This window comes from Sturnus vulgaris, chromosome 1 (assembly GCF_052056855.1).
Source record: "Sturnus vulgaris isolate bStuVul1 chromosome 1, bStuVul1.hap1, whole genome shotgun sequence".
NCBI lineage: Eukaryota > Metazoa > Chordata > Aves > Passeriformes > Sturnidae > Sturnus > Sturnus vulgaris.
The window spans coordinates 144,760,666-144,772,549 of record NC_142243.1 but is presented as its reverse complement, the minus strand read 5'-3'; the positions used below and the strand labels follow the sequence as shown (position 1 = coordinate 144,772,549).

Sequence of the window (11,884 nt, the reverse complement as noted above, 5' to 3'; positions counted from 1 at the left end):
CCTGTTACACGAAATGGAATTTCACCATTCCTCAGATGCACTGAATTTGGAGAAAAGAGTTGGCAGAACAGCCAGTGTGAGGTCAGCTTCACGTGTGAATCAGTACAGCTGCTGCTGCTGAGCTGCTCTGCCATGTCAGCAGCCCAGGGACGTTCACGTGATTGTTCCCATTATGGCAGATGCTTTTTATTACGGCATTTAAAATATTCAGGGTGGGAAGAGTAGGAAGCACCTCCTTACTGAAGTCACTGTCAGTTGGACAGGTTGTTTTAACACGTGTCTTTCCCTGAGATGAGAAGGGTCTAAGGAAAGAGCTGGTGTGGAGCTCTGTCCTTCTCCCGTGAGCCCAACCTGCCATCACTCACAGCTGCTCCCTGCCCGCGACAGTGCCACTGTCGTGCTTTGGTGTGACTCATCACACCCGTCTATTCCAGCTGTTGAGCTGCAACTGGAGGAACCTGAGTCTTACGATATTCCTGCAGGAGCTGGCATTGTGCTTACACATGTATCCCCAGCAAAGAAAAAGATGTTTAAAGCAAGAGAGTCGTTCCTGTGCTTTAGCTAATGTTAGTCTGAAAAATGACATCTCTAGCTGAAGTAGTGACCTAAGCACAGGACTGGAGATGAGCATGAATTGTCAACACAGCTGGGTGTTTGGCCAAGTAGTTTTACTTGGTTAGGTAAAAAAAGAGAATGCTTTTCAAGAATCCATCAGCTAATGAGGGAGTTACAAGAAGCACTGGATCATGCATGCGGTCACCTTTTTTTTAAAGGTATCTTTTTTGTTCACAGTGTTACCAACAACTCCAAAATACTGCAATTCAGTAGGTATTTTTACAAGAGATCAGCTGGCCTTGTAGGTTATTTCCCCTTTCCCAGCCCCTTCTTCCCAGCATCTTTCAGCTTGCATTTGTTTTCATAACAATACTATCAACTACTATTTTTGCAAATTTAAAATACCAAGCCACTTTGTGTACTGCCTTTTTTTCCTTTGTATACTATAAAGTCCCCTCTATAAATTGTTCCTTGTGGGTTTGGTGTTGCTTTAGAATATTGCTGGTGGAGGTCCCTAGTCTCAGATAGATGGTGGTTTCCAACATTTTTGTTGGTTGAATGACTTGTTGCACTTCAAAACTGTAAAATGAAATATTTTAATATATGTTGCTACTGCTACAATATTGAACTACTAGCATTGCGACTAATTTTTCTCCCATGTGTGTTTCTTTACAGGTTCAGTGCTGAGTTGATCTTCATTACCTTAAAATATTTGGTAGAAGAAAGAAAAGATGGAAAAAGGGAAAGAAAGTGTGTGTCACACCTAGTTGATTTGTGTCTTTGGGTGAAAATAAAGGTCAGTGTTGGCAGTAATTCTCTTAGTGAACTTCAGTTTTCCTAAATGAGAGCCAAAGGGAAAAAAACGTAACTTCAGTAAAGCATGTCTTAAGGGACTAACAAGGAAGAGAGCCCACAAAATAGTCTGTAATAATGACGTGTTCTGAACCAGAGATGGTACAAGTAGTATTGCAATTGTAACTGCTCTCGGTTCTGGAGTTTCCAGCAGCTGGCCAGAGCCTCCAGATTAATTTAATTCCAGCTGCAAGAATTTCTGTGCAAGTATCACACCTGGCACCCACAACATGCAGAAATGGAGCCCCACAGATGCGCTGTTATGGAAGGGGATCATCATTTTTCCTAAAGATACCACAAAAACTGCATAATTGATGTATGTTTTACAGTTTCCTTTGCTCTAAATGCATTTCACATGCAATTTTTGGGGGAAGGGAACAAAGGCAAAGTCCATCATGGATTTCTGTGTTTTGTTTGCATGTGCTCATTGAGCAGTGCTTTCCCTCTGCTGTGACTCACACTTCCTTCAGGCACTGCTACTCGTGTAAAGCAATAAGAAGACATAGAAGCTAAATTTAATAACAGTTTCCACTAGTCCTCTCCAGCAGTGCAAAAGCTGTATGGGAAATGAGGCACTGCAGAATCAAAAGTTTGGTTGTTTCCCATGTGGAGGCAGCCTCCATATGGAAAAACAGAGCAAGGCCTGAAAAAAACTGTGAGTTATGAGGGCAGGCCTGAAGCTCTGGGTGTATTTCTTCAGCGTAGCTTATTTTTCTCTTAATTCTTTTGATTTGTTTCTCTTTGTTTCTGCTGGACAGCAATATTGTAGTAAGTCAGCTCAGTTTATTCAATGTTGTTATAAAAAGGTCTTAAATGGTGTCCTAGAGGAGTTGCCACCAGTGTTGCTTGGTCCTGCCCAGTCCTTAAAACTGCAGTAGGAAAGTTTTAACGTAGAGAAGTAATGAATTCACTGTGGTCTCTGTGGCCTGGTTTCATCACAAGTAGAAATAAAGCAACAGTGGCCAGGGCAAATTAATCAGTTTGCAGAAAAACTGATACAAATGAAAAAAGGGTGTAGAAGGAGGCATACAAACCTCACCATGCCCAACCTTGGGACTCTGTTGGTTGTTTTTCCAGTTAGAGCATATTGGAGCTACCACTCTTAGCCATGACTTTTGTATTCTGCAAACCATCAAGGTACAACCTCAATGCTTGTACTACATGGCTGAGTGAAACAATTCAGACACAGGATCACATCAGTACTGGAAATGTGTAAGCTTGCCTCGGAAGATCACTGCTTTAGGATTCTTTCTAGCACTTGATAACTTTTTTCTTTCTGTCTTTCCAGAAAGCTTTTTTCCTCTTTTCTTTTCAACAGCTTTCTGGTCAAACCCAAGGTCATACTCATTCTGCTCATCATTTATCCTACTAGACAGAAAATAGTTGCAAAACCCATTAATAGCTGAACGCATCTGTGTGCAGTGCATCCTTTTGGCAATAACAGCTTTATTGGGTTTTGTGAGGCCTGAGGGGGATGGATTATGGTCTAGTTGATATTGTTTGCCAGGGGCTTGAAAGCTTGCACTGTCTTAAGGTAGAGCAGGTAAATGAACCATCTTTTGGGGGATGCATCTTCTCCTCTCTGTCCTAAGGACCCCTAAGACGCTTTTGACTTCTGTTAAAAACAAACAGTTCACTCTGATTTCCACCAGGCACCCCTCACCTCCCTACTCAATTTTTGTTGTGTCTAACTAGAACTTACTGTCATCATTTTAAATTATGCTAGAGTTCATCTAAGCTCATCAGAACTTTTTTTGTTTGCAGTTTGTAGTAGTGATAACCTCTGTCTGCTCCAAACCATGAAATCTTTTTACTACCCTCCCAGTAGTCATGGACAATATCCCCTTTTGTGTGGCACCATGCAAAGAAGATGAAAGATGGTTTCTGCTGTAAAGAACTTTTAATCTAAATAAAAAGTAAGAGACAAGGACACAATGAGACAATGTCAGCAAATAAAGAGCTGCTTTTCTTCTCCTTTCATGAGTGTGTTTAGGGAAGAGGGTGTGTTATGACTATCCAACAAGAAAACTAATCTTCTTCAAGGTATGAATATTTCACAGTGTCTGGAAGAATCCAATTCAGGATTACAATTCAGGAGCCACCCTGAGGAGGAGGAATGCTGCCCATGGGCCTTACTTAGCCTCTTCACTACAGGCAGCTCTCTTGCTTTGAGGAGAGAACTACTCTCTATCCTGCTTTTTTCCAAAGGCAGCTGCTTTCCAGTATATTTTAATAAAACCATGTGAGCTGCATTATTCCTGGCCAATGTGTGTGGGTAGTGCCTACCAAGATAGGGCCCTAATTGCGGATTGAGGTTTCTTGTTTCTGCTGTGTGTGCTTGATGGTCTCTGAAGCCTTTGTGGTGTATCTGTATGCTGGCATAAGAGTGGCTGGACTGTGGCTAGGACCCATGGAGGCTATCACAATACAAATAACAACATCAGTAATTAAAGAAACACTGGAGGAGGATTCTTCTGAATTAATTTTGCCTCAGAGTAGACAGGGAAATGGGGAGAAGGGCATTAGACAAACTCTGTCTTCCATGCTGCATTTTCTTCTCCTGGCCAGAAGATTCAAGCAATAGGACAGTGTGGAAAAACCCTGCCTATTGCTGAAGTTGTGTTCACAACCTGGGCTGTCTCTGGGCTCACCCTGACTGCAAGATGAAGCTCAACTGGCCAATTCCCCCTTGCCTGCCCCTGCTCACCCAGGGTGAAGCTGGGTCACAGCCCCTCACTGCTGCCTAACGAGGCATGCTCGTGTGAGCAGCCACAATGGCTTTGCTGATGGCAGGAACTCGCTTGGAGGCCACAACTTACTGGAGCCCATTTTTATTGGTCCAGTGTTCATGTGCCAAGCTGGTGGCTGGCAGTGAAGTAGAACCTTGGCTGCCTTTAAGGAGAGATTAATCTATGGGTTCTTTTTATCCCTGAAGCTGCCTACAGAGCAACTGCAGCAGCACTGGCTTTGCAGGGCTCATGTATCTCTGACCCCCCTCAAAGTTGCCACTTCTAGAAATTATGTTTTCTCCTCTGTGAAGCCAAGACTAACAGCATCAAGGCAAATTATGCCATGCAAAGTCGGGCAAACAGCTTTACTTAAGTACAGTGAGAATTGTATTCTGGCAGCTACACTGGTTACTTGGATCTTAGGGGAGAAATTGAGCAAACCTCCAGTGCTGACAAGGCAGAGGGATTAATTCTTAAAGTTGCATTTTTTTCATTTCTGTAACTAATATATGAGGAATTTTTTAAATGTCTTGAGGGGAGGCAGGGGCAGGAGAGAGCCAGGCAAAGAAGAAATGAAGAGAAGCAATACTCTGCCCATGACTTACAACTGAAACCATACAGTCAGCTGTTAGGCCCCCTGTGTGGCACTCGGGAATCATGGCTCTGGTATCACTGATTTACCAGACAAAGGCATTCTCTGCATTGCAACACAGAGCCTTTTGTAGACCATGTTGGTATCCTCAGAAGAAACTATGGTCGAAACCCCCAGCCCTGGAGGACTCTGCAATCCAAGCTGGCAGCCAACCAGCTACTGTGGGATTTGCCCCTGGGAATGCCTTGCTTTTTGTGTTTTCCTTTGAGCTGTGGCCATATTTCACTTTGATTACTCGTGTTTCTTTTTTTGGATTTTCTTCTTTTTGATTTGTGCTTATTTGTCTTTCTGGATTTTTGTGCCTTGTTCATCAGACCAGAGTGTTGCAGTGTGACCTGCAGTCCTGGAGTAAGGGGAAAGGGAACGTGTGTGTCCAGTGTATGTGAGGAGCACTACAGGTGCTGAAACTTTGCAGACACTTGTGCCAACCTCCACAGTCTGACCCCCGTGTGCTTTGTCTGCCCTGGTCTGCAGGCAGGAGGAAGTCAGGGAGCTTTGATGTGCATATACAAGTGACTGACCTCACCTACCTTGATACTTTTAACAGAAAGACTGAAGCACGTCAAGCAAACTCCTGGTTCTCTCAAGACTTGAATGCCAAAGTTTCCTCTGTGCTGGAGGGCTTGTTGGCCAAACAGCAAGTTTACAAGCAAAAGAAACATCAATCTGCTTTTATTTTTCTGATCAATTTCAACTACCAAAGTTGAGTTTCTATCCTAGCATTTATGCCAGGTCGTGCTGCATCCAGTCACAGCTCTGCTGGTATAGAAGAGTATTTTAAACACATAAGAAGAAAAAACCCTAACAAAAGCAAACCACATCTTTTACATGTCTACTAGAAGGAAACCTTTAAAATCACCTGTACAAGCAGTGCTTTGGCCTCAAAAGGTGTTCTGGTATAGACAAGTTCATTAATCCATTATGCAGGCTAAGGAATGACTTTTCATCTCACCTTCCCCAAACCTGTGTGGTGATTAGATGGGACAAAATGGACCTTCCAGGGTGGTCGGACTGGAGAGAGGAAACAGCAGAGCAGTACCCTTAGAACAAAGCACACTGTGCACAGTAGTACCAGGAGGCAGGGCAGGCAGCCGGGGCATGCAGAGCTCTCCGAGCAGCGGGGTGCCTCAGTCTTGACATCCTGAAGGAGGTCTAGGATCAGTTGTGTCCCCGTTCCCCATAGCACAGTGTAGGGTGCTCTGGGAAAGCCTGTCGTGGAAAGACTGAAATTTCACAGAATCACAGAATTTTTAGGGTTGGAATGGTCTGGAGATCATCTACTCCAACTCACTGCCAAGGCAGGGTTACCTAGAGCAGGTTATACATTTTCTGCTTTGAGACAGAAGTGAAACCAAATGGAAAAGTTACCAAAACACATTCCCATCACCCGATGCAAAGTCACAAGGACGGGATGCTAACAGAGCACCTCCACAATTACGCAGTTAATTTATCAAGGCGCGGGACCCTCGTTCAGCTCTTTACTGGAATCACTTCCCTTGCGGTGCGCGGTAACCGAACTCCTCCCCCGCGCGGGGGCCGGCGGGAGCGGCGGCGGCGATGGAGCCGGCGCTGGGTCCGGAGTTCGAGGATTCCCTGTTCGCGCCGAGCCGGGAGCGGCGGGAGCGCGGCGGGGACGGGGCTGCGAGCGGCGCCAGGCACTGCGAGCCCCGCGTGAGGAGCTGGGGCGGCCGGCGGGGCGGGGCGGGCCGTGACGGCTCTGTGTGCGCTTTGTGTGCCCGCAGTGCTTCCGCGGCCCCTGACGGCTCTGTGTATGTTCTGTGTGCCCTCAGTGGTTCCTTGGTCTGTCACGGCTCTGTGTGTGCTCTGTGTGGCCGCAGTGGTTCCGCGGCCGGTCACGGCTCTGTGTGGGCTCTGTGTCTCCGCAGTGGTTCCGCGGCCCGTGACGGCTGTGTGGGCTCTGTGTGGGCTCTTTGTGGACTCTGTGTGCCCGCAGTGGTTCCAGAGCGCTGCTGACGGCTGTGTGTGCGCTCTGTTGTGTGCTCTGTGTCCCCGTAGTGGTTCCACAGCGCGGATGACGGCGGGGAAGGCGCCGGCGGGGTCACGGGCAGCAAGTTCCGGGCGGACTGGGCGTTCCGGCAGCGGGACTTCGAGGTATTTGCAGGGCGCTCGCTCGGGCCGGGGAAGTTGTGGGGACACGGACTGGGTCGATCCTGCAGTCCCCAGTATTCTGAGCCAGAGTGAACGTATGTGATGTACCACGGCCTGCGGGTCCGGTACATTATGCATGAAACACACGTGCCGCGGTTAATCCCGCTCCTGGTTCGTGCTGAACGCGTGGTAGCCCCGGGCTGAGCCGGGCCGCGGTGCAGATCGGTGTTCTGCCACGATCCATCCGGGAGTCAGCCCGGAGCAAACCGGGCAGGAACGCGGCGCTGCCCCGGAACTGATCCAGGCAGGCGGGCACATCGCAGCAGTTCGGCCGTGAGCAGAGCGGGTTTCTGTCGCCGGGAAAGTCATGGTCAGAGTTTAGCGTGTGGGTTTCTCAGCGCCTGGGGTAATGCTGTGTCCCACAAAGACTGTCAGATCGCTGGCACCACGCGGCTGCGAGTCACCTTTCTCAGAGCTCCCCCCGCTGTCCGATGAAAGCTGCAGTGGCTGTCAGGCTCCTGCAGTCGCGGAGATGTCTCTGCATGACTTGTGCCAGGTCTCTGCCGCCTCCGCTTGCTCCAGAAGGCCTTTGCCTTGTACCTTTGCCCGTGTTTGCTCCTGCCCGCGGTGGTCCCAGACCTTTCCTCACTCTGTACGCCCTGAGCCGCATTCCTCATCAGCGATGCTCTCCTGCCTTTTGCAGTCCTAGTTGCAGGATCTAGTCTTTAATTACCTTGTTTCCTTATTGAAATCAGCATCTCTAGGCCTTGTTTCTGGTGTAGCTTCTTCTTCCAGCTTATGGTTTGCATTACAACTTAGGTGGTTTCAAAGCACTCCAGATGACTGCTGACTCTACTCCTTTGCCTTGCCCGTTGGATTTGTAGATCTTTTTGTACCTCAGTTTGCACTGATCCTAATGTTATTTCAGCACCACTGCAGCCCTGTCTCAGCTGAGATACCCTGAAGGGATTCATAAAAGGGTGCTGATAGCAGAGCTGCCTCAGGCTGTGGTCAGATGTAGCTGCTGACCCCCAGGAAAAGCAGATTTCTCCTTGTTGTGGTTCCCAATCAGGAGAGAAAAACACCTTCTCAGATCTGCTAAGTAGAACAATCCATTACTTCCTAACTCTTTTCTGTTGCAGTGATTAATATTAGAACTGTTTTCAGTTTTATTGCTAACCTAGATCACTGGTGGAACAAGAACCAGAGCTTGATTGCACATAAAATTACTGATGTGGAAGCATTGACCTTAGAAAGGGGGCTGGAAATATGTAAATAGGGACAGTAATCTCTTTTCTCATTGTCAGTTTTTTTACTTCAGGATAGGTCACTTGATAGGAAATGTCAAGGACAGCAGTGATATAAACTGTGCCTGTTTTTAGGCTATAGATGGCTGTAGAATGTGCTTGGGATTCATAATGCCTGAACCTTGCCAGATTATGTCCCTTTGTCGCATAACAAGGCAAACAGGGTTGTCCTCAACCCTCTGATCCATTTTCACCAGTGGCTGCTGCATGCACTGGGCAAAGGGGAGCTCTGTCTTTTGCTTAAGAATGAATGTGAACTCAGCTTCAGGAAAGAGAAATATTTCAGCCGTTTTGCTAGGAAGTATTTAGGGTATTTAGAAGCTCTTGCTGTTAGAACCATTAAAGTTTGCAAGGAATAATTAAATATGCATTTTGAGAGATGGGAGAATGAGCACTGTTCTTTAGTCTTCACTCTGAGCACTTACACAAAGGGAGAGAAATCAAAATTCTAGACCTAGCTTCACTGAATACTTAATTTAATGTATTTAAATGTTAATTGGAGTCCTGGTGAGTGCCCTGAGCATTAAGCTGCAGAAGTATTGCTCATTCTTGCCTTTTTCCTTAGCCCAATTAATATTTATTTCAAGTACATTAAAACCAGCCTACAGGAACAATGGAGATTCACCTTCCTTGTGGTATTCTCTGACTTACTGACTATTTGAGGTGAAGTACTCGCAGGTTCAAACCTTCTCATGGAGAATGTCATGGTTTGAAAACAAAGTCCCACAGATTTAGGGTGAGCACTCAGATTAATGGTGCCTTGTGTCACATATTACCCAGGTCAGTAGATGATCTCTTCTGGATCAGGCATGGTGGGAGAGAGGTGGACAGATGTGTGGTGAATCCTGCTTGGGCCTAAACATGAGTTAGAATTGAGGCTGCTCATCACCGTCTAGACTTGCTGTGTAGTACTGAGGCCTTGTCTCTTGCTCACACAGGTAGTAGTTGAGTCTGGAGAAATGCAAATACGGACTTCAGGTTCTGAATTCCCTTTGTCACTGTAATCATAAAAAAAATGTGCTGTCAGGCTTGCTTTTAAATGCAAATCTCTCCCTGTTGGCTTTTCTTCCTGTCCACACTCCTAGAAAGCCTTGTGTGAATATTCAGATTGCCTGCTACTCTTACCTGCCAGCAACATTGCAATGAGACGTGATGTGCAGGAGGGCCAGGCTCGGTGTTTATCTCGCCTAGGAAGGCACAAGGAGGCTCTGGATATTGCAGAAAAAATGGTAAATAATGAAGTCTTTCTTTTAGGCTTTGAACAGGAAAATATTGCCACTAGTTCTTTTATACAGACCATTTTCTGGAAAAATAATTTTCATGTGTATAATCCTTCAGGATGTTCAGTGCTCAGAGTATTTGGTAAACAGAGGGTAACTGTCACTGCAGATATAATCACTCTTTAGAAACTGGAACACCCTGTACCACAATGAGCTCCCTGTGCAGGGAAACTGGTAGTCCTGGAAGGGACTAAATATCATGCTCTGCCAGGCAGAATTAATGCAATGTAATAGGAATTATAAGAAAGGGAATAAATGAGTGTTTAAATCTTTCCACTATACAAGTGACAGTTCAAAACTCCCTTTCTTTTCCATATACTTGCTGCCAAACTGCCACCAAGAAGAGTATCTAGCCACAAATTGAGTTTTTCCCATAAAGGAAAAAGTCCAGAGACTCTGAAGTCTGCTAGAATATTATTGATTCTTTTTATTTTATATAAAAGGTATTTATGCTGCAAAGAAGGGCAGCTGTAGAACACTCTGAATGCAAATAAACAAATGACAGCATTTCGGATCTTTTTGCCTCTCAGACTGTGACAGGGCAGCTAGAGGGAATGCTGTCAGCTTGATTATGCAAGATCTGTATCCCATTGTATCATTTTAAATTAAGAGCACCATTTTGTACAGTACAAAAATTACCTTGTGATATTTGTATGTCATTATTTAGGGAGACATTTTCTTAGGCTCTGAAGGATGATTCTGTTCTAGTCCTGTTTTTGATCTATTATCTTTCGTTTCTAGAGAAACAGCGCTACTAACACGGATCACTTAACAACGGTTCTCAACCTGCAGTTTTCCATTTACCAGGGTCTGGAAAATGTAGAAAAAAAGATTATGTGTCTGCAGCAACTGATCTGTTTACATCCTTTCAATCCTTGGTTCTGGAAGTTACTTGCTGAAGCTTATATGAGCCTTTTACAGAATTTGTCTTCATTGGTCATTCCAGAAGCAAATCTAAATCAGTCTGAAGAGGTTTGTGTAAGTAACAGCAGTTTCAAAACATCGACTGGAATAGAGATTAATTTGCAGTCTCACAGATCAGATGGCCAGAAAGAAAGCCCTTGTTTCAGCCTTGTTGCAGAAACAAATGGGGAGAATGCAGTGACTTGTCCCAGCACCCAAGTGGTGAAAGAATTCCTCTACACTTCAGGAGAACTGGAACGGACAGACAAAGAGAAAAGCGCAGACTCCACGTCCTGGAAGCAGAACATTTTAAAGAAAGTTGGGATAAAAGCATGTGCCTCGTTTATCAGAGCAAGGTAATTCTAAGTATTCTTAGAATAATATTAAGTTCTCTCTGTCAAGAACAATGTAAAGCATATTTTTCCCAGTTGTTTTCAGCTTGCATTTTCAATTTAAATGCTTGTTTCAGAGTTGGCAACACTAACTTAGAAGCACCCTCCTGTTACTTCAGATCTAAAAAGCCAAATCTACTTAGTGTGGTGGCTGTGAAGAGTCTGAGTGGAAAGAGTATACTAGTGTCACACACAGTTAAGAAGTAATGAATTTTTTAATGAGCTTATAATGTGAATCTTTTCAAGTAATTGTGTACAAAAGGGTCTGTTCTTCAACAAATGCTCCTGCTAGACCATTGCTGTTCGCTGGTCTGGTATTAAAGATATAGTAGCAGAAGTGCCCCAAAGGGAAGGCATAGCCAGTCTTCCTTCTGTGAGTGCCACCTGTCTTATTTGCTTGAAGCCTCATGCTTGAGTGAAAATGTATTTTATAATAATACCCCAATCTGCATAATGGATGAGGCTGGAAAATGAACTCCGTGACAACTGATTGACAGGGCTCATTAAAAATGTTCTTTCCTTTTCTTTTCCCTCTTCCTAAAACTCTTGCATACAGCAGAAATCCCCAAAACATAAATTTTCAAAGAGATAATTAGGAACTGGTTTTGTTAAAATAATCTTGGATGGTTTTTCCCCCTCTTGCCTCTCAGTAATGTATCAGTCATGGAATGTTTTTAAAGTCATCTTATGAATGTCCAGAAATGTTTACAGAGAACACTTTATAACTGCCCTGCTGGGGCAAGATTTAAGAAATGAAAAAATCCCAAATAGTTGCTCTTAATTGTACTCAGACTAAGAGATGAAGACTTTAATTGAATAAGTTCATTGATTTAGTACTGATACTGAATATTGAAGGTACGTTTATATTAATAATTTGTGTTGCTCGTTTCAGTGTGTATGTTCAGAACTGAGACTGTTGTAAATGGTAACATTTCTTTGCTTGGCTGCACAGTTTCACAGAGTATTACTGTGGTTTACATTTGCAGATACACTTGTCCCAGATAAGCTTCTCCCCTGCCCAAGGCTTATGCAGGTTGTCTAATATTTTCAGGTCTGTTGGATTCTAAGTGGGATGTAGATGTTGTATAAGTGTATGTGCAGGATA

General features: G+C 44.7%; 1 protein-coding gene across 1 annotated transcript in view; it reads left to right on the top strand.

Moving 5' to 3' along the window:
* The window catches only part of C1H8orf76 (chromosome 1 C8orf76 homolog), a gene marked incomplete at its 5' end in the record, with an annotated part of 42,962 nt that overhangs the window by 27,822 nt on the left and 3,256 nt on the right, over positions 1–11,884 (top strand). The window contains 4 exons of the mRNA XM_014870139.2: positions 1,231–1,351; positions 6,805–6,900; positions 9,290–9,433; positions 10,226–10,743. Of these exons, the coding sequence (XP_014725625.2) occupies positions 1,231–1,351; positions 6,805–6,900; positions 9,290–9,433; positions 10,226–10,743 (879 nt within the window). The remainder of the gene's footprint in view (positions 1–1,230; positions 1,352–6,804; positions 6,901–9,289; positions 9,434–10,225; positions 10,744–11,884) is intronic.